The sequence below is a fragment of the Rhopalosiphum padi genome, chromosome 1, assembly GCF_020882245.1.
Source record: "Rhopalosiphum padi isolate XX-2018 chromosome 1, ASM2088224v1, whole genome shotgun sequence".
Taxonomy (NCBI): Eukaryota; Metazoa; Arthropoda; class Insecta; order Hemiptera; family Aphididae; genus Rhopalosiphum; species Rhopalosiphum padi.
Genome location: NC_083597.1, coordinates 14195415 through 14218559, shown reverse-complemented (window position 1 = coordinate 14218559; position 23145 = coordinate 14195415). Strand labels below are relative to the sequence as shown.

Genomic DNA, 23145 nt, shown 5'->3' with positions numbered 1-23145 from the left:
AAAAAATTTCACTGGGTCATAAATTTTAAAAATTTAATAGAAGCTTAGGTTCCTATTAAGTTGGCCTTGCGCATTAAAAATATGGACAAACAATTTTGTAATGCAATATAATATTCGATGGATGGTAGATACATCAAATGGCCGTCGGCCGACTTAATATGGTTAATAGCATGGTTGGAATTCAACCATGGTTAATTAATAAGTAGAAATCCATCAATGTTAGTAAATATAACATAATTACAGCGTTATATCCATGTTCAATAGTAAAATAATAAGATAATGTGCCTTACTCCTTTGTCCATAATACATAATGTTATATTATTATTATCTATTGTTGAAAGGACAAAATATCACTATTCAAACGGTAACGTATTTAAACGGTATCACTACAACGACATCCGAAACAATGTGCGCCGGTTGGCTACACTGCACCTACTAGCGTATCGCCATTGGCCCAGCGCCTTTTATTATATAGTTTTCGACGTTTTCGTTCACTTTAAATGACAACTAACTGATTGTTATAACTGTTTGTTTATTTACTATAGTTTGAATTTTGAATCCCAGACGGCTAGACACCAGTATCACGCAATCAATTTTTGTATTTTGTATTTTTGTTATTTTTTTAATTTTAATTTTGTATTCCCAGTTATTACAGATGTAGGACATACTGTGTTATTAATTGCTGTTTTTTTATGGTCACAACTTGAATTCTGTACCGAAATACTTCGGTGACAGAACGATTGAACGAAACAGCCATCTCGGCGTGTTGAAGTCTATAATTCGTCGTCCAACGAATCCGATAACTACTGCTGATTATATAAAAGTAAGTTTAATTTCAATAAGACTAATCGTTTCCGGAATATAGAATTATATTAAAAAACCATTGATCGAGTGTAAAAATATTATTGATGCAATTGAAATGTCACTGCCATATTATAATTTGTAAGTTATGTATTATAATTTATACCATAGTACAAGGTCTGGCAAAAATACCTCCCATATTTCAAGAAGCAGTTGCAAATAAACAAAGAAATAGAAAAAATTCTTTTATTTTTTACTAATAAATATTATGCCATTTTTAATAATTTATTTTAAACATTATATCGGTTAAGTTGTGTCCTCCACTGTTAACACATTTATGAAGCCTTTCCCGATAGTCTTCCATAACTCTTTGTGTCATTGCTGGTGTAATGGAGGCCAATGCCTGGTGAATGGTTCCTTAAGTGCTTGTAGGGATGCGGTGCAATGATCATACACTGTGCCTTTAAATATCCCCAAACAATGTAATCACAACCCACAGGGTGATCACGTTAAAAATTTTAAATTTAGAAATTTTTTTTAAAATCACATTTTATTTTCGTTATTTTTTGTTTTGTTTTTTTTTTTTGTTCCTTGCCATTATATCTACTAAAATGGCAAGTATACCACTATCCATCAATACCATCTCCACTTTTGTATCACCCCCACAACTCACATAGCACTATTTCTAAATATGGGGGTTTTTTGGCCGGACCCTGTACTATAATACCGGCACATAATAGCTTATTGTTTTACAATTAGCTTAACCTTACAATTAAAGTAAATTAATTAGTTATCATAAGTTACAATTTTGATATTTTATTGTAATTCAAAGATTGAAAACTTACATATTATATCATTAAATTTTACACTGATATTTTCAAAATATTTGAAATGATTTGTTTTCATTAGTTCATTATTTGTTAAATATATCATTAGTTATTTTTGTGGTCATCTAATTATAAGTATTTGTTTTGTACTGCTTTCCAATTAAGTATTATTAAAAATTAATACAAATATTTAATTACTATATACTTATTCATGTACAATTTATATACATAAATTGGTTATTTAATTCAAACTAGTTTCATAAATGAAACAGAACTGTAATAAATGTTTGTTATCAATAAGCCAAAATAGGAGCATTAGGAACTAATATGCAATGTATCAGGTGAAATAATGAATCGTAAGTCGTAACGGTGATTATTTTATGAAATGTAACGAGGTATTTGTATTCGTTACTTTTATGTACCTTCAACGATAGTAACGATTCTAGGAAAATAACAAAAAATCCTATCACTAATAGCTATGTAATGATTTGTCATTAAATTAAAATTTGATACCTACGTAACGTTTTAACAATGACTGACTTAATGGTAAGATATTCTTGACACCAACGTGTAATGCAAAGGTTAGAGCAGTTATCTATTTTCTTCCTTTTTAAGATTTAATACAATAATATTATCAACATAACTCAAAAATGTTTAAATATTTTTAAAATTATATTATGTATAGAGTACGGTTGTACTAATAATCAACTTTAATGTTGAAGGTTGAACCATTTTTATTTTTACTTTTCTCAAAAGTAATGACAAACCCAAAAATAAAAACAATGTACAATTTAAAGTTAATGGTAGGCATATTTTTTTAGCACCCTAAGTTATATTATTTTTACTTAAATTCTAAATGTTTCATCGAGCCTAGACTTGTATTGTATTTAAATAAATAAAAGCTATGTTCATGTAAAATAATAAAATAAAAAAATGTTCTTTCCTAGGTAAAACCAATTTGTATCATATTTAAATTGTTCTAAGGTGACCAAAAAAGTTATCTTACTTGCTAGTTACTTATAATTGTAACTATGCTGTAATAACTTAAAAAATATATAAGTATGATTAATTTTTAATTTATGTAGGTATTTTAACTGTTTTTATTTATTTTTTTCCAGTTGTTATAATTCAAAATGAGCAACCAAACAAGTTCAACTGATTCAGCATTTAAAATGCCTATGGCACCACAATTTTATCCTTCTCAATCTGAGTCTTTACTTTTCCAAGACATTATAGAAGAGAAAGCTGCTGCACTTCGCAGTTTATTAAATGATTTTTTGAAAGTGCAACCATATCGTAAATTTGATATTGAATTTAATTCGTTTTTGAAACGTATAAAACGCATTATCATTGAAGGGCATCGTTCTGGCTCCAATGTTTCTCGAATTACTAATTCATCACAACTTGCGCCACTTTATGCTAGGCCATCAGCAAGTTTCAATAATTATAGGCCATCAGCGAGTTTTAACTACAGACCACCAACAACTATATCAATGGTTAGTTCTAGTGATTATGGCACATTGAGAATACCAGAAAACAATTTTCATCCCATCGAACCTAGAGAACTTTCAAATCCATTTAAACCACCAGATTGTCTTCAACCTAGAGTGGTATTATCTCGTATTGACCAATCTGGTCACAATTCTCACGAGTCTCCTTCCATAAGTGCCACAATTATTGAAGTTAGCCAAAATCATAATGTAACTGTTAAAGAAAAAAATACTCCTGAAATTACTCGTAAATCTAAATCTTTATCAAGAAATGAACCACCTGCACATAATGCATATTCTGATGTAACATTTGATGAGAATAATCAAAATGAAAATGTAAATGATGACAATAATTCAATAGAATCACTTCTCGAAGATGTTGGATTTAAAATTATTGTTGGATTAACAGAAAATAATGAGACCAACAAAAAAAATAGTGCAAGTCAACATCATAATAATAAATCAAATATGTTAGGAAATGTTGAGAGATTTTTATCCATGTGGTCTTTAAATATGAAGCAAATCAAAACATCACAACAATCTAATATTTCAAAACATGTTATAATTTTAACTGGTAATTTAACATATTATTTTATTAAATATTTTTATTATTTCTTAATTTAACCAAGTCTATGTTTATTTTAGGTAATTTGTTGGGAGAAGATAAGCTTACAGTTGTAGAAAAACGTCATGAAGCTGGCATTTTAGAAGGGCGAAAAGAAAATAATTTAGTTAAGACAAAAAATGGACTATACCGTTTAGTTGGCAATATCATTGGTGGGTCACCTAATGAATTATATCAAACATGCTTATCCATCAATGGAGTTCCAAGGACATGGAGAAATATTGTTAAACAACTAACTGGGACTGGAAATAAAACAAAAAATGTGTTTGATTTTTCAATTAGTTCTCCTGCTGGACCAATTGCCAAGCCAACAAAAGCTGCTGTGAATCTTGATGCGAGTATGACCAGAAAAGGAACAACTTACAGTAAAAATATAACTCTTGCAAATCATAAAAGAAAACTGTCTGAGTATGATGAAACTGAAAATAATAAAATTAAACATCGAAAATTTGGTGAACATTTACCATTATTACTAGCATCCACTCCCAAAAAACCAAAAAAACAACCCACTATGTTTGAAACTCCAAGTCAAATTTTGAAAAACAAATTTAGTCAAAATATATGCAATAATTCAAACAAACAACGAAAGCTGAATAATGTTAATGATTCTATCCATATAAACAAAAAAAGAAAATCTCAATCAAAAGAGCAGGTATAATTACAATATTCATTATTCTAATAATTTAATATATTTAAAACATAATTTATGTGTCTGTGTAATAATGTGAACTACAATAATTAATAGTATTAAAACTATAATAAAAATATTAATAATTATTAAAAGTACCACAGTATCAATTTTTTTTACGTTAATTCTGGTTTGATCATGGAACTTCAGCACGTTTAACTAGCTTTTATAATTAAAAGGATGTCAGTGCACTGTTTGTTTTCATGTGCAACATAGATAAAAAGCATTTACTCAGAATCATTTTTTTTTTTTTAAGTATTTGAGTAATCTTAAAGTAAAATCATCCATTATAAAAACAATAGAGAATAATATTTTTGAGGATATGACCACGATTTTCAAAAATTAAAAAAAAAACCAATTTTGTATGAAAGCATTTATCTATGTTGCGCATAGGTCTGAGAGAGAAAACAAATATTACACTGACATCCTCTTTAACAAAGTTTTTAATAATTAGTAATACTTTTATGGTCCACTGCACGTGCTATTTAGTATTTACTAAATATCTTGTTTGATTGCTAACTCTGGGTAATGCTACCAGTCAAGTTACAATTTATTAGGTATGTTGAGTTTTGATTTAATTAAATATACTATACTCTATATTTGGGTGATATTTTTATTCTCTATTCTTCATTATTTCAAAATCTATCAATATTTAAAAAAAATATGTATGTTGTTGTTATAACTTTTCAACTTTTTTGAATAATAACTTACATTTTTAATTTCCATATTTTGAAGTAAAATTTTTTTTGGAGTATTCTGATTCTATATATATCGATACTAATATTTTTTGTTGGAACAAATTTATTTTAATAAGTCGGGTGATGAATTCAGGAACGAGTAAAATTCTGGACAAACCATAGTTATAAGATATATATAAAATTAATTTTTGTTGTCTATCAAAAAAATACTCCTAAAATATTCTGCTTCAGGCTAAGAAATAAAAATCATAAAACCAATTGATGTAACTGTTTGCTGTTAAATTCTTTAAATTAATAAAAATGTAGTTGCAACCATAGATTAAATATTATTCACGTTATATTATTATATACATGTTTCTATAATAGGCATTATAATATATTTTTGTCCACAACCACTATAGTTTGTTAGCGCTAACGATTGTAATTTAATTACAAAATTATAAATTATTCATCTGTTCCATACCGCCGTACGTTAATTATGTCTCTCCCGTACAGAATATTTTTCTCCATCTATTTAATTTTGATAATAATTTATTTTTGGATATTACAGCTGAGAATGCTATCTGTTGAGACATAGTGCTATTAATTTATTTGTCTATATCACCTATACCTGTGGGCTATCTATCAGTGGCGCCGAAGTCCAAATTATATTAACATCATAATTTTATTATGAGTAAATTTATATTTTTATACCCCCTCCACACCATTTGAATATTTTTTTTATGCCATCAATGCCTCGTAGTTTTGAAATTTCCCGACCCCATTCTAAAAACTTCCTAGCAACCTAGTACTCCAAACCTTAAATAACATATGGTTATATTTAGCTATGCTCTCAATGAGCCTGTATCAATATATAAACTTACTATTATGTCAGTTTATTTTAATATAAAAATATTCTTGGACTATGTGCAAGAAGCCAGTAGTGTCCAATAGCAACGTAGCAGAATACCACGGATTACTAGCATAAATTATAAATTGATTTTTAATATGAACTTTACACCTTATCTCAATAATTTAATTCATTCGATTAAAAGAAGAAAATATACATATTATTTTTTCTGTAGTGTATATTTTTATTGTTTTTCATACATTTTGTTTTTGATAGATTATTGTATCAGTACTAAAATTGAAAGAATTACAAATGAGTTCCTTGTTAAAAATAAGACTACATATTATTGTGCATATATACTCAAGTTCACCTATTGTTAATGTTACTTAAATCAATATTATGTTAACTGTAGCTTTGAACAAAGAAAATAGTTAATAGATATTGATTCCCACAGAGTACTAAGATTTTTGTCTTTCTACTGGACTGATCTATGGACAATGGTCATACCTGAACTAAATGAACAGAAATATTATATCTCTATGTTTCAAGTATATTGTTAATAAGAGTATAGAGAAATTCTTATCTAGACCCATATTTAATTATTTCTAGTCAAAATAACTATTATTTATCTTTAATAAAATTTTGTTTTGATTACTAATGTTTTATTTTCAAATTACAGACAAGCACGTTTTTGAAGCCAAAAACCCCTGAAAAAACAATGTTAAGTAATATTAACAGTACAAAAAATGCCAAACAAATATCAGGAAATTCTTCTCTGGGCAACAGAAGTAACACCAAACTATCTAATCAAACATCAATAAATAATTCAAAATCGACTAACAGTATAAACAGCAATGCTACAAAATCAAAAAGTAAAACACTAGAAAACTCATCTATGTCTATAAGAAGTTTGAACAACTCTAAGCAACAATCTAAAATGAAAACGTCCATAAACTCCACCAATCACAGTGTGGACAAATCTAAAGAAAATGTTAAAGCCATAAAGCAAACAACACCAAAAATACAAAAAGACAAAACAGGTACAAAACATGTAAAAATTGTGAAAGAAGTTAAAAAAAAAAAAGTATCAGCGTCAGGAGTTGCTCTTACTAAAATCAATAAAAAAAGTGTTAAGACAATCAAACCTAAGGCAAAAATATGTGATGATAGTTTGAACAACTCAGACACACATCAAAAATTAAAAGAAAATAAATCTAAAACAAAAGAAGTGCATTGCCCCAATGGCTCATCAACAGAATCCGACCTTTTTGATTGCATAGATCATGATGATTATGGTAATATAAGTGATTATAATGTTATGGCATCACCAAGCAAATTAAGTGTAGTATCAGGTAATGACAAATCCAGAAGTGTGACGCCTCCATTATTTAATTATCAATGGAGTTCAACTGCCAAGTCATTAGTTGCTAGTGAACCACCAACCCCACTAAGTAAATCAGTTGAGGCCAAAGCATTAAAGCGTGTCAAAGCACCAAAAATTACTCTAGAAGATGAAATTAAGTATAACAAAAAGAAAAATAGCAAACGATCCATTGATTTCAAAACAGTCTCTAATAAAATAAACAAAATGTTAGAATTTGGTGATGGATATGATGAAGATTAATCAATATTTTTTGTTTTTTTGATGACATGTCTTATTTTTTTAATAATTGATTTTCCTTATCCTTTAACATCTTAGTTAAAATAATATGTATATGCTTGTTGTTAAATTTTTAATTATTATTTAAAAATATAATATGATTGAAATACAACATAATTTATTATGAATTACTACATTCATTGTCTTTTTAAGCAAAGCTTATTTATAAATATGTGTTAGAGATTATAAACCTTGTTATTTAAATACATTTGTATTATTCACTTTCATTATTTTGTTATGATAATATTTGTAATATAATTTTTTTCCTTAATGGTATTACTATAGTTTGTAATGTTTTCTTTTAGATAAGAATTCTAAACAAACGTCAAAGTAAATTTGGGATTTAATTTTTATATACGTAAGGATTAGTTTTTTAGTTTTTGTATCCAATCAAGATGTAACTTGGTATTTTTGCATATTTTTTTTAAATTTATTATTAGTAAGGTACAAATTAGATTCAAGTCATTACCATCATAACTTTAGAATTGTGATTATTATTGAATTGTTTAGATGTTTGTACATATTATGACTGTTAATTTGTTTTTATTGCATAATTGGTTAAATTATATACCTGTGAGATACTTGAATTGATGTAAAATTTAAATTTTTTTTGCTCTTATTAATTATTAATTCCTATCAATTTTTCAAGTAATTTACAATTTTTTGTTTATTTTGAAATTTTTCATTTTGCTCTATTTTTGAGTGGATGACTACATATTTTACGTTTTTTTTGTGCATTAAATTCATGGTCTTGTTCAGGAATGGGATAGCAGGCTTTGAAGTATGTGGCTAAGGTTAAATTAATATTATGATCCTGTGGCATATTTATCTATTTATTTTTTATTAGTTATACAATAAATTATTTAAAGTATTAAAAAGATGAAAATGTAGCCTTAAAACAAAATTAATTTGTATACAATACTATATAGCTGTATAACCCAAATCTCGACTTCAACCTTGAAATATGAACAAACAAAATATAGCACTATGTTGATGTATCTCTTAGTGAACATGAGGTTGCTAAATAAGGCCATAGCCGGCTAGTTGGCATTTTGTGAACTAATTTCCTACGGTAGATTAGATCTAGTATAATATAATTCATAGTAAATTTTCTAACTTTCTTCAAAGTGATCTCTAAACTTGCCCAGTAGATCTCTGATCAATATCGACTTCAAATGAAAAAATAGAAGAATTTTTAATGATAGAAGCGAGTTGTGGCAGCGACAGTTGAATTAAGTGGTACCAAAATGGCAAAATCACTGTATTTAAGTGACTTAAAATTTTATTTTTATTTTACAATTCATCTTAACTTTTATTAATAACATAAATAATCTGAAATAACGATTTATAGATTTATATTGTAGCAGTATGTGCTAGTACATGTATGATTTTGTTAATTTTACTGAATAAAAGCTTATCGAAGTTCCATTAATGTCAAAGCCTGAGCAACTTAATCGTCTTATTTTAAACTAATTTAAGTTAAGTTATCTTCAAAAAAAGCTATTTGAGATAAGACGAAGTTGTTATACAACTCAAATAATTTGACTATTTGAGAAACAAAGTAAAGTAATACGTTTAGAAAGAGATTGGTTAGTTTAGAAGTTTAGTTAAAAATGTATTTATTTTAATTAGGTACTCAATAGCTACCTATAGTTAGTCAGTTAGTGTGTTATAGGACACAAAAAATTGTAAAATCAATACATTTACAGCTCTGCTCAGAACTACAATTTTATAATCGTACTCAGTCATCTCTATAATTGATTTCAACCGTATGACTATAATCAATAATCATACAGGTACATACAACTATACAAGTATACAATAATTTAAAAATATAGTACCTACTTTAATTAAAGATGTATCAGTTTAACACACACATTTAAATAACAAAAAATACAATATTGTTTTTATTAATATAATAATAATAAGGACATTGCACATAGTGGTTATAATATTATTTTGTATAATAAAATTAGAATAAATTATTTTATTAACAATTTTTCAAATTGTTATTACGTAAATTCTGTAACAATAATACAAAAAAAAAAACATTACCTATTTATTCACATGTATACTTAAATAAACGGCGATAGGTAATAACTTCAAAGTGTGTAACACGTGGAACACAATTGCAACACACTACCGTTAATATTATTGCTACAAATCAAAGTTATTGTTAATTTGATTACTCGTCTGGCGAATCGACTGCAACTGTTGCAGTACATCAGAGGTGTAATTATTATTGTTAGTAGACGACGACGGAGAAGACGTCCGCGGTGTGACAGATGCCGTTGTCCGGCCAGATGACGATACATTATTTTCTCTGTGCCGCTCGATTTCTTTCCACAACCTCAACTCAACGCCCCGTCTAAACGATATAAAGATTGACAGCGTTAAATGGACTAGACCTTTAATGATAAGTCGATGAATTACAAACGGACACAGGATTACTCACTTCAAACCGAGATCTCTCAAATCTTCTCTTGTAACGTCTAATTGTATTTGGTCCAACATAAATTGTTCGTTGACTAACTGTAAAAATGATAGCAGACAAGATTAAGAAACACCGGTTCGTGAAAAGAATATGTGCATTTAATGCTATGTATACGTATTGTATGTACAAAACAGAGTTAAACCACACGATCGATTTAATCTATGCACATTGCACACAATAACAAAATGTCGAATTTCAACTCTACTTGTTTTGACATCGACATTTTGATCGTATAAAAACTTACTATTTTAATCGAGTGTTCGTCGATCCCGATGTCGCGAAGCCATTTGATTAGATCTTTACAACAACCGTCCGCACTGTTTTCATAGTTGAAATCTTTGAACTCGCGACAGCAATTCCGACAAGGGGTGCAACAAAAATCGCCGCAAATGGCAGCGTTCTGTTCAGCAGTCCATTTCAACAAAGCCATCAGATCCTTTTGATCTTCCACCATTTTTTTCAGAAAACCATTTTGACATTCTAATACTTCTTCCAGAAATCTATTAAAATCAAAACTGCAATGTACACAACATAAGATAATACAATATTTTTAAATATACCGTAGTTTCAACATAGGATATTAACTTTATTTCGAAAGTCGTTGAGTTTTGATTTTATTTTCTATAGATTATTCGTTTAAAGTGTTTAAACATTCCACTATTTCCACTCTAAGTCCGAAAATTATTATTATTTTTTTTATAATCTATTATACATCTGGATTATAAATTGTAGATACGATTATTATTAAAGTAATTAATATTGTCTCTTGTAGTTATTTAAAATAGCTAAATTACTTATACGACTATATTATTTACACTAAATTTAAACAGTATTCAACGAACACGTGAATTATCGTATTGAATATTGATACTAAATATTCAAACTCATATAAATAAATAATAAATATAACTATAATACAAGTTAAAAAAAAAATGAATGTGTTTTTATGAATTTAATACTAAAGAGTAAAGGTACGATAGTCTGTTTCATTACTTGACGTTGGAAGAAAACCGTAGATTTAAAAAGGAAAAATAGGCAGTAAATGTTTGTTGCGTCTCCGTAAAAATGTCCCGATAACAACATACGTAAATTGCGGCCTGTGTTGTCATGTACGTTGTTAATTGCGTCCGACAAAAATCCGTTTATATTTCTATTTTTATTTTTAAAAAAATACTAAAATACGCAATTATTTACAACTCTTTATTGGACTTCCTTTCTTATATCTACAAGACGTTGAAAACTGTTTTATTGATGAAGAAATTATGGCTATACAACCACAAGATGCTCCGTCCACTCGACTACTCGAGTATTAGAATACACAGACTATACATTAAAATCATATATACAAAATATTCACCAAAAATATGGGCAGAATATTTATCATCGACATTATGCACGACAAAAAATAGGGAATCATTTCATAGAAAATTAAATAATTCATTCATTTAATTCTTCTCATCCAAATATTTATAATTGTAAAGTCATTTAAAAAAATATATACAACTAATACTTATAAAACATTACAAAGTCAAGTCTCGCGAAACAGATTAACAATCGAAGGATATATTAAAAATGGAATTATTAGAAACTAAAAAAATTACTCAAATTGAATTTATGAGGAAATTATCATTCAAATTTTTATCTGATTTAATATAGTTCCATAGTTATACCCATATTACAACAGTAATATTGGAGATCCTGAATTTGATAAAATGAGAAAGAAATATTATAATTATTACTTATTATTTATATAATTGTAAATTTATAAAATACATTTTAAGTTTTAAATTTTAATATAAAAAATATCCAGGACGCAATTTACATCAAAAAGGTACATTGGAACGCAACTTACAGTCACCCACTATAATTGAGTCCCGTGGTAAAAATTTCTTCCGAATTGCGGCCTGAGTTTTTTTGGGGTGCATACGAATTGCGGGGTGACTGTAAGTTGCGTTCCAATGTACCTTTTTGATGTAAATTGCGTCCTAAATTCGGAAGAAATTTTTACCACTGGACGCAATTATAGTAGCCACCCGTAATGTCAAAACCTAGGCGTAATTTTGTAAAATGCACCTCACAAATGACGCTTGCATGTGTTAATTGGAATGTATACAGACGGGGATGACAAATTACCTGTGGAACATCTCACGCCAGCTTTTCGTAGGCGAACTGTCCAAGTAACAACTATCATCGGTCTTATGTGATTTTATTGACGAGCAGAACGATGGCGAGCTGGTCTTCGTATCATCAGTGACGGCTGTAAAGATGCTGCCGTCTGGTTTGACATCTTTGGCAGTAATATTTTCATCGTACTCTACACGGAAAGAAATATAATGTTATATAAACCTTAAATTCGACAAGATGATTAAGTGGCGTGTTTAGGTCGAAACACTGGAAGAGTTGAGACAAAAATATGTAAAATTACAATTTTATGTAAGGAATTATAACCTTTTAGGTTACCTAATGGTCCTAATTATCAGAGAAGAGTGAGGACACTGGCCAGTGATTTACAAGCTAAGTCTTCGCCGATTGTTATAAAGAACAATATAAACTAACATAACCGATGCGCTACCGCACGGATAAATGATAATAATAAACGATAACTTTTATAAAATTAAAGCATTACATATTATGTAATAATAGTATTTAGTATAAGTAGAAAGTATATCTACTATTTAGTTTGACCACGACGTGAAATAGATTATATACTTACTATAAGAGACCAAAAATTTTAGGATATTAAAAAAAATAATACCATTAAAAATTTAGAATACTATTTATTAACGCTCTAGTATTCTATAAATAGTATATATTGTTTAATGTTTATAAATTGGCTTTAAGTATGCCATAATATATAAGATTTTTTTATTAAAATTAATTTTTTGAAATTTTCAACGTTACAAAATTCAAGTTTTGTGGTTTTCCACTTTGGTCAGTTAAAATGTTGAAGATAGGTTAAGATTAGGTGTAAAAAATACCAGGCTTAAGAACGGCAATGGCTGCATTCACGGCACTGCTGACCAATGTGTCAAGCGTAAACATCCAATGCGGCTTAATGTTATGTAACCGCAACACGGACTTGGCCTAAAACAATGATACATGAAATGAGATGGGTTATTCGTGATTAATACCTACTAATAAAATAATATTATAGACTATAGTACATAATTTATAATAACATAATTGATTATTTTTGATCAGGGGGACTATTTTATAAAATTGTAACAAAGTTTACAGAGGTGCACACCACGTCACCCCTTAATTATATTGAAACAACGATGTACACATGGTTTACACTTAACCTACGGTGTAAGAATGGGAAGTTTGAACCCGCAGTAGTAAACATGTTGCGACATAGATACAGCGGTGACAAAACTATAAATGTTATTATGACAGTTTTGAACTAAACACCTACAGAGTACCGACTATCATCGATAAACGCCGTGCAGAGGATGAGGATACTTTATTATTATGTATATCTTATGTACAAACTTTCTTATTGTCAATTGACTTATTTTATAATACCTACAAGGCTACAGCCTCAATAACTTTAATTTTAACATCCAGCCCTGCGCCATACTGCACAATTAACTCGCCCTCGCCCACTAATCACTAATAACTATATACGTAAAATTGTAAGACAATCGATACACTCACGAGAACACAACTAATATCCTATAACTACCACTCGTAACAATAAGGACAAAGCGAGTGTCAACTGTCAATGTATTGCAATAGTAATGAATATGATAACGTAAAATTGCATTACCGCGTCCTTAAATAAGCACAGCGATATGTGCAATTGATGCACAGCAACAGCATCGAAGTTCAGTTGCTCCTTGAGGCTGTATATGGTCCGCTCAACAATGTTCTTGTTTTGGTCCGTAATATAATCCCGGAGACCCTTCATTAACACCTCAAGATGCTCACCAGTCAACTTGGGTTGCCCAAACTCACGGCGAATAAATTGCAGCCAAACCTTGCCCAATGTAGCCTGGTCTTGGGCTAATACCCGAGCCAGGGTGGTCCTTCGCTGCGAGTCTTTTTTCAACCTGTAGAACCCATCGTGTTCCGCCTCTGCTGTGCTGCCCGCCGTGCCCATGTCTATTTCAGGCGATGCCAACGCACCCGAGGATTGTCGCCTGTTATACCGTTGACCGTCAAGACTATATACGGGTTTAACCAGGAAAAAAAGCAATCGCACAAGGCGATATATTAATTGATATGTGTTGGTTGTCAAACACACCGCAGGTACTATATAGTACATAGATTATAATTATCTAGTTAAATGCTCTGATGTTTAAAATATATTAAAGTATTAAATTTGTTTATTAAACGATTGAATAAAATATACCTGTTGTAAGAGTACTGCATGTTTGGTAAGCTGATGGAAGAAAGGAACTGGTCTTGTTTGATCTTTGGTTGGGATATTGTTAACCAGCTGTATACAAACACACTCCAATGTAAGCGCCCTCACTAAGTAACACATTAGTAGCATAAATCTGAAGCATTTTTTTTTTGCATTTGTCATTAGCAACGTTATATAATGCAAATTTTAATAAACATATTATTTGCTAATGCTGGTCAATAAGGATTTAACTATTTAAAAATTGATAATTGCTTAACAATTGGTGCAAAGGCAAGATTAAAAATGTGAGGTTTTAATACATTCATAATAATATGCTCTTAAATTACAAACATAAACTAGCATAAAATAGAAAATATATTCACATTTAGTTATATTGAATGTACCTGTAAATTTGTATAAGAGATTAATTCTCAAAAAACAAATTTTCATGTACTTTAAAAACTGTCAGTTATTTAATTTTCAAATGTTCAATTGACCAACAAAGAAACACAATACCTAAAACCACAAATATACATTTGAAATCACAAAACATTCAATTTTTAATAAATAAATATAAATCATGTACTTAGATAATATTCACTGGTAACAAATAATTGAACAACTTTATCCTAAATCTTTATTCATTGATCTTAAATTGTTGGCTTCTATATTATAAGTTATTTCATTATGAAAAATTGGCGTTTTAGGCGTTTTTAGAACAATTTAATAGATCTAGCCAAAAGTAATTTTTTAGAAAGTTTTTTGTATGAAAATAAAAAAAATTCTAAAATTAGTTATTGAGTCAATTTTAATTTGCAAGTCTGCCCATTGCCAGAGTGGCCAGGTATGTGAACAGTATACACGCCTATGGAAAAATTATAAAAAAGACTAACTGAAAATATGCAATGTAACTCTATATATTTAAAAAAATAAATAAAATAGTTTACACCTAGGAAAAATTAAATATATATATATAAAAAAAACAAAATTTAAAGTACATTGTTTTTCAACAAAAATATAAATATATTTTGAATAAATGTTTAAAAAAAATTAGCTTTACTCTACGATTTACAGAAAATTTGTCATAAAAAAATATAATATCATAATTGATTTTAATTTAAATAAATATATAAGTATTTATATTTTATATGTAATTATATTTTCTAATAATTATTAAAAATTTTAAGTAAACACTAAATATTAAGGAATTAATTAACTAGGTATAAAAAAAACCATGAAATGATAGAAAACATGCTTAAAACCTCAACCTTCCAAATAATTTTAGAGTATTAATCATTTAGTTATAAAATTAAACAATATTTGAACTGGATTACAGAGCATTATAAACAAATAACTTAATTGTATTACCTGTCTTCTTTCAACACATGTTTACTAGGACTTTTGTTGATATTATCTTGATTAACTGAAACTTGATTAGTTTTTATGCCTTTCTCTACTGGTACAGATACACTACGATTAAACTCGAGAGGAGCTATTAATGCTTTAGATGTTTTCTTTTTCCTTAAACAAATATTATAATTATTATAACAATTTGGTACATTTGAATTTAATGAAATGAAGAATTAGTAATATTACTTAAAATTTAAAAGCAATAAATAAAGTTATACATAATCTATATTTAAAATGTATTAAGCATACTCGTTCATAAATGAATCTTCTAATAAATCAGTAGCTGTAGCTCTCTTATCTGGATCAACAGTGAAACATCTAAGTATAAAATTGCTAGCTCGGTCACTGAGTTCAACAGGTATTTCTGGATGTGTTTTATAAAAACCAACTTTAAACACAGCTGCTACTGCTGATCCGAGTTCTGTAAATGGTGGTTCACCAGTTGCCATTTCTACAACTGTACACCCTAATGACCATATATCAGCCTACATAAATTCAAAATGATTTAGATTTGCAATTTAATTAATATAACTAGTAATAATAGTTCTAACATACTGGGGCGCCATATTCTCTTTGACCTTTGTCTATTACTTCAGGAGCCATATACTGCAATGTGCCTGTGAAAGTTCCAGTACTAGGACACAATCCAGCAAGGCGTTTAGAAGTTCCAAAATCAGATATTTTTACTACACCACTGTATGTATTAACCAAGACATTATCACCTTTAATATCACGGTGTACAATTTTTTGATCATGTAAATATTTTAATCCTTCAAGAATTTGTTTAGTATAAAATGAAATAGTGGGCTCGTTTCCTTTTAAAGGTCCCCATTTTGAACGTAACAAAGCAGAAAGACTTCCTAAAAACCAGTATTTTTTTAGTTAACATTTACAACAATATAATGAAAAATTAAATATTAGAACTAACCTCCAGGTACTTGTTCCATAATTATCTTAAAAAAACCATCCTCAGATATTGATCCTAAATACCGAACAATATTTCGATGATACAGTTGAGAATGAAGTTTTATTTCTTCGTGCAGTGGTTGAACATAACTTGAAAAATAATATATTGACATTAAAAAAATGTAATTATAAATTTAACAAAAATTTAAATTGAACTTAGGTAAGTAATAAATACCCTAAATTTCTTTCGGGTATCTCCTTAACTGCAATCCGTACTTGTGTATTGAGATCAAGAGCTGCATATACAATACCATAAGTTCCTTTACCAAGAATTTTTTTTGTTTGTGAATCATTCAGCTCATATTCAAACTAAAACAAAATGTATTAAAGAATTAATTTAAATATGTATGATACTAATTAATAACCAATAGCAGAAAATAAAGACCTACATTGATTTGTTCCTCAGTTGAATCCTCATCTAAGTTAGTCATCATCCCTTCTTCGCCCTCTGTCATTTTTTTTACAAGATCATAAAACCTTTGACGATATTGGGAAGATGGAAAATACATTTGAAAATCATCAGAATTTGCATGAACATATAAAAATAAACACCGTTCATCTATTTTGCATAAACTATAAATAAATAAACGTGTAATTAACATTATAACATAATTTATTAATAATTAAGTACATATACCTAACACTCCTTATCATACTAGCAACAAACAACCATTTATGCACTTGCTTACAAGCATTTCTAGTACATTTTATACACTGATTGCATAGGAAGATAGATTTTTCTTCAGCACCAAGGTTTACTACAACATAACTAGGCATATATACTTTTAACTGTTCTAAGACTAAAATCTAAAAATTAAAATTATTTTTAGTTAAAACTATTAATTATGACATTGTTATAGATTTTATTTATTTACTCACAGGAAAACGAATCGTATCATCAATTTCTGTTTTTGTAGCCTCTACAAAATATTCCATCCAAAACTTAAAGATATCTTTTTCTAATGTATATTCAACTTCTTCACTATTTTTCCTAAACTTATCAATTAGTTCAATATTTCCTACTGTTGATTTTAAGTACCTAAAACATAATTTATATTAAGACTTGCATAAAATCTATACATAATTAACTTACCAAATTGAAGGTTTTAATTTAAACATACATTCAGCTGCTTGAATTGCTTTACCATAGTCTTCTGCTAGCACACTAATTTCAAAAAATGTTGCTACAGCCCAGTACTCATTGAGAGATGATAAGCTTCCTTTTTTTCCAATCAAATTGTTTAAAACCATACCTATTAATGATTATTTAACAAATTTAATATTATTTTATTATTAGTTTACTAAATATAAGCATTAATGATCCTAATGTGAAGTATAAAATATCTATAATCTATAAATTAAAACATGAAATTAACAAGTAATTTCAACATAACAAACTCAATTTAATGACTTAAACTAGTGATTCTCAATGTGAGTATCAAAAACTTTATTCTTCTGTTACATAAATTTGAATAGTTTATGACATAATATATTGTAGTGAAGTGTGTAACTGTGTAAAATAAACTTATATTTTTAATAAATAGGTATTTAAATAAAACTTTAAAAATTGTAAATGTCTAGTTAATACAGTAGAGGATGATTGAAATATATATAACAATTAAACTATTCACATTTTATATTATATTAGAATGATGTTTATATGCCCAGTACCTATAACCAAAAAAAAGGTAAAAAGGTAAGTTTTTTTTTAATTATGTAAGCAGTGAAATATTTAAAAATTTAAAAAAAGCATAAAATATAATAAAATATATAAAAGTAAATTCAATTTTATTTAATATTTATTTACAACAAAATATGGCTTAGTTTGGGGGTTCTATACATTCTGTATTTGAATAAATCATCCCAGTGTCATTACAAAATATTTTAAACATCACTTTTGTTCTATATTTCATGTATATATTTATACATAACATAAGTATTTAAGACTATGATTTTGTATGTGTATATACATGATTTGATCTACCACAAAAAGGTATCAACTTTAAGATTTTTAACATAAATAACTTAATATTTTTTCCACTGAACGGTAAAACATCAAATACCAGATGATTCTTTTATTATGAAACCCTTATTATTATTTTAAAAACTATTAACATTTTAGAAAATATTTCTTTTATTTAATTTAAAATCAAAATAACCAATTTTTTTTTTTTTAAATTATATTTTTATTGTTATGATTGAATTTACGATTATACCCAACAAGATATTTATGTACTTCTTCACTCGCCTAAATTTAAAATACTTAACTTATAAACTACTTGACTAAATTTTAATTTTAATGTATGGAGATACTTCAAAAAGATAATATAAAATTAAAAATCTATGTTGTTTTCAAAAAATTATAATAATACAAAATATAATTATTTTTTTTTTAAATGTTATTTTATTTCGAATGTAAATTATATAAAAGAAATATTTTCAAAAATGCTAATAATATTTTTTGAAATAATGAGTCATTCATGATAAAAGAATTACCCTCTATATGTCTTAGGTTGGAATGTGAAATTGTTAAGAAATTAATTAAATAACAATTTATATTAGAAATAATTTAAATAATAAATTTATTTACATATTTATATAAATTTAGTTATTGTTTGGTTTATATGACTGTAACAGTCAGAAAAAATTCGGTCAGAAAAAAAATGATGTTTTCAGCCCAAAACCATACATATACATATATGATAAAAAATAGAAGAAACTAAATTATGTCTGAATTTTATGACCTGGGTGTTATGGTCTAAACTACCAACAACATAAATTAAAGGTGGATAAAATTATTGTCATATTGCTTTATTGTGTACAGTAGTTCGGTTTGAGCCGATACCATCTGTTAGTCAAGTCGATGTTTAAATTATTTTTTTGAGTTGGCACTTTAGGAATGATCAAAACGAAAAAAAGTGACTCAAAAGTTTACTTATCCATAATATTATTATAAAATAAAAGAGATTTACGTTAAACTTTACGAAGTTGCTGGTTCTTCACGACTGTCTAACAAATTACATATATCAACCAGCGATTACGTTTTAATAAGAGTAATCAAAAATTGCAAGACATTATGCTTACATGGCTAAAAATATCCTAATTACTTAGTGTGTTCTTAATACTACAACCAAGGGTACCCAACAGCCTATCGGTCAAATAATAAAATTGATTAAATCTACATCAAAGCTTGTCGTTGTTATCACAATAAAATATTCTAGTATAAAGCTATATTCAGTATGCTGGAAAAATATTCCGCAAGATTTTGAAGCCAAAATATAAATAAAAATACTGATTTATACTAATCATTCGTGGAACATATTGAAATATGATTTATTGGTGATATTTAAACCGTGTGGATTTAATATTATAGTTTTATACTAATTTTATTTTAATAAAATATTAACTATGTTCTATTTTTATTTTAAACAATAGAATACATTTTGAATTACTATGGTTGCATGAACTCCGGTGGTAGAACACATACTGAACCATGACCATTTATATTTGTAGTTAAAATTTGTTAATAATGTATTTATTCAACTTTTTATAAATATTAATTCTATCACTGTCATGATTTTGTCGTTTTTTTAGTGTTTTTCCTTAGCGGATATTCATTCCACGATTTATCATAACATACCAATATGTTGAAGTTCTTCAGACTTGGAAAATTCATTTCCAGCAACAAGTAATAATGTGGCTAAATTAATTCCAGCATATTCATTTGGTTGCACTTCAAATCCTTTTCGATACCAATGTATAGCATTTTCAAGGGAAGTTTTGTCTTCAAACGATGACTCAACAAATTTATCTTTATAAATACGACCACATAGACAAACCATATCAGGTATATGATTTTCTTTCTTTTTCAATGCTAGTTCAATTACCTCCAATGCTTTTTTTCGATCTCCAGGTTTGTTACGTCTAAACATATAATAGTTTAAAAACAAATATATAAAATAAAATAATTTTTTTTCTTTTAAATAGTTAATAATAATTTTTTTATTTACCTATTCAAAGCAAAAGGATATAAATATCGTAATGCTGGTGTTTGAATATAATTTTTTTTGTTTGGAATAGTTTGTATGTCTTCAACAAGTTGAACCATTGCATCATAGTCCTAATATTAAATTAAATTTTACAATACTTGACAAGTTGTCTATAATTGACACTGTTAATTTATTTAACTACCTGTACATCTCTAAATGATATCAACATAGTATGAACTACATCACCAGAAAGAACATGTGGATCATCGAGTCTTTTTCTCATTATAAGTAATTTTTTACGCAATTCTTCACCTGAGTAATTTTCTCTTGCTTTTCTTAAATCTGACAAAAATTTCTCTTTAATATGAACTCTATATTAAACCAAAATAATAACTTTTTGTTAATTATATATAATTTTAGAATCAAGTAAATAAAAATATGTTCATACTTAGTTTGAATTTCAACATCTTTTAACAAATTCCTTAATTTAACTGTTACTGGTACTCTAGGTTCAAAAGCAGATGCACCATTCTCATCCTGAAATGAAGTATTGGTAGTAAGGCAAGTTCCACAATCTTCTAATTTATATGAAAGAAATGTATATGAGCCACATGACAACTGGAAAAAAAGACAAAAAATATTTTGTTTAATATTAATAAAAAAATATTCTACAAAAAATATTACAAACCTTTAATCGTAATGTAACTTCAGTATCTAGATCATTGTATAACATGATGTTTTGTTTCATTCCAAAACTCTCACGTAAGCCCAAATGATAAAACAGCGAGCTTTGTTGAAATTGAATTGACAAATCTACTATGGCAACATCTGCATTATAAAATGTATCCAACTCTGCGGTTTCTCCAAAATCTAATTTCTCAAACTAAAATTATTGTCCAAACAAAATTATGTAAATAAATAATTCCAAGAAGGTAAGTATAAGTCACTAATCATGAATAACATTGGATATTACCAAAACAATAAATAAGTTAGCATTAACAATCATAGATGCTTGTTTCACTTCTTCCAAAGCTCTTTTACGGTGTGCCAAATTACTAGTTTGGACAACATCTATAATGCATACAATGTCCATTTTGGTACGATTTGAAATGTCACTACAAACACTAGCACTGTGTGCCAAATTGCCTATAATTCAATTTTAAAAAATATACATTTTCAATAGATATAAAAATTAATTAATCATTTTCATAGTATGAAAATATAAAACTTGTTTACTACTGTGGGTGTTATTTATATAAACAAATAATACGCACAAATGGTCTATATTTATTTATTAAGCTAAGTAGATTCCTACTTAATAATATAAAATTGGTTCATGTAATATGATATTTTAAATTTCAGCCACAAACATTTATTATTTCATCAGTTAATAGGTACTTATTTAGTTATAAAAATAAATATCTTACCAGTAGATTCGACATCTAGCTTATTACTAGAGCCAAACATGTTATTCTTTCTTTCATAAACACATTCAATCATTTGGTAATACTTAGCTTCAAAACTATATAAAAGAAAATAACTGAAAATAAGACTTTTAAATACATATATTTAAATTTATAAAAAATAATAGCCACAAAATTGTTCGAATAAAATAATAAAATTTTTAATATTCAATAATTTGAAATGATTACAATATACAATAACAAAATAAAAATAGTAAAAACAAATTTACAAACTTCTGAGATAATTATTGTTAAAACTTAGAAATGTAAATTCAAGGTTTCCACTGTTGCCAAATGTTTATTTAAATAAGAATAATATCAAAACATTTTTTTTTAATTTTTGAGTTGCTTCATAAGCAATATGTTCAACAACATAATTTAAGATATTAAATTTTAAATTGAATTTATGTAACCACAGACTACATACAGATACATCCCGTATAAATGAGTTATCTAAAGTCGTTTTATGATCTTTTTTCATTTTTGGAATACCCACGGTTTTAGATTATTATTATTAATATATGTGATATCAATATGATTGTCTTATCAAATTTCATAAAATTGTTGTATGATAAAATAAATAATAATCATAGATAATAATAGTCTTATTTATACCACAGAATAGATATTTATACTACCTATATATTATTATGATCTAAGGTAAATGTTAATACTTAATACTGTATTAGTGTTATATTTTATATAATTTCTAAATGTTTTGATCATCGATTACCAGCAACGAAAAAAATTTATTTTTAATATAATAATATAAATATTGAATCATTAAGCTTGCCTATTATTACTTAAATTCAACCTAAAACACAGTTATGATCATTTAAAATGTACAGTTTCAAAAA

At 27.4% G+C, this 23145-nt stretch overlaps 2 protein-coding genes across 5 annotated transcripts; one reads left to right on the top strand and one right to left on the bottom strand.

Moving 5' to 3' along the window:
* Positions 1-530: 530 nt before the first annotated feature.
* LOC132918057 (nucleomorphin-like) lies at positions 531-7752 on the top strand. The gene is made up of 4 exons (XM_060979165.1): positions 531-823; positions 2747-3692; positions 3764-4395; positions 6638-7752. Exons 2-4 carry the CDS (start codon positions 2762-2764, stop codon positions 7580-7582), a joined length of 2508 nt encoding a protein of 835 aa, XP_060835148.1. The 5' UTR covers positions 531-823; positions 2747-2761; the 3' UTR covers positions 7583-7752.
* Positions 7753-9443: 1691 nt separating this feature from the next.
* LOC132917831 (mitogen-activated protein kinase kinase kinase 15) lies at positions 9444-22749 on the bottom strand. Of its 4 annotated transcripts, XM_060978887.1 has the most exons (24): positions 22523-22749; positions 22253-22347; positions 21799-21971; positions 21514-21708; positions 21274-21443; positions 21028-21196; positions 20847-20956; positions 20477-20760; positions 17930-18089; positions 17716-17875; positions 17474-17643; positions 17226-17409; positions 17012-17145; positions 16799-16926; positions 16426-16730; positions 16120-16355; positions 15829-15981; positions 14467-14553; positions 13882-14278; positions 13091-13196; positions 12246-12426; positions 10357-10627; positions 10074-10150; positions 9444-9986 (listed from the first exon to the last, which is right to left on the bottom strand). In XM_060978887.1, exons 2-24 carry the CDS (start codon positions 22323-22325, stop codon positions 9776-9778), a joined length of 4134 nt encoding a protein of 1377 aa, XP_060834870.1. In that variant the 5' UTR covers positions 22326-22347; positions 22523-22749; the 3' UTR covers positions 9444-9775. The 4 variants fall into 4 exon arrangements, with proteins under 4 accessions (XP_060834870.1, XP_060834793.1, XP_060835033.1 ...); XM_060978810.1 differs by lacking the exon at positions 22523-22749 and having other exon boundaries at positions 22253-22507; XM_060978965.1 differs by lacking the exon at positions 22523-22749 and having other exon boundaries at positions 9497-9986; positions 10357-10612; positions 22253-22506.
* Between the last annotated feature and the right edge of the window lie 396 nt (positions 22750-23145).

Coding starts and splice junctions, on each gene's coding strand:
- LOC132918057 (XM_060979165.1), top strand. CDS start 2,762: ATGAGCAACCAAACAAGTTCAACTGATTCAGCATTTAAAATGCCTATG. Junction 3,693..3,763: donor ACATGTTATAATTTTAACTG/GTAATTTAACAT, acceptor TGTTTATTTTAG/GTAATTTGTTGGGAGAAGAT. Junction 4,396..6,637: donor AATCTCAATCAAAAGAGCAG/GTATAATTACAA, acceptor TTCAAATTACAG/ACAAGCACGTTTTTGAAGCC.
- LOC132917831 (XM_060978887.1), bottom strand. CDS start 22,325: ATGATTGAATGTGTTTATGAAAGAAAGAATAACATGTTTGGCTCTAGT. Junction 18,090..20,476: donor TGAAGAACTTCAACATATTG/GTATGTTATGAT, acceptor AATCATTAATAG/GTATGGTTTTAAACAATTTG. Junction 16,356..16,425: donor AAAGAGAATATGGCGCCCCA/GTATGTTAGAAC, acceptor GAATTTATGTAG/GCTGATATATGGTCATTAGG.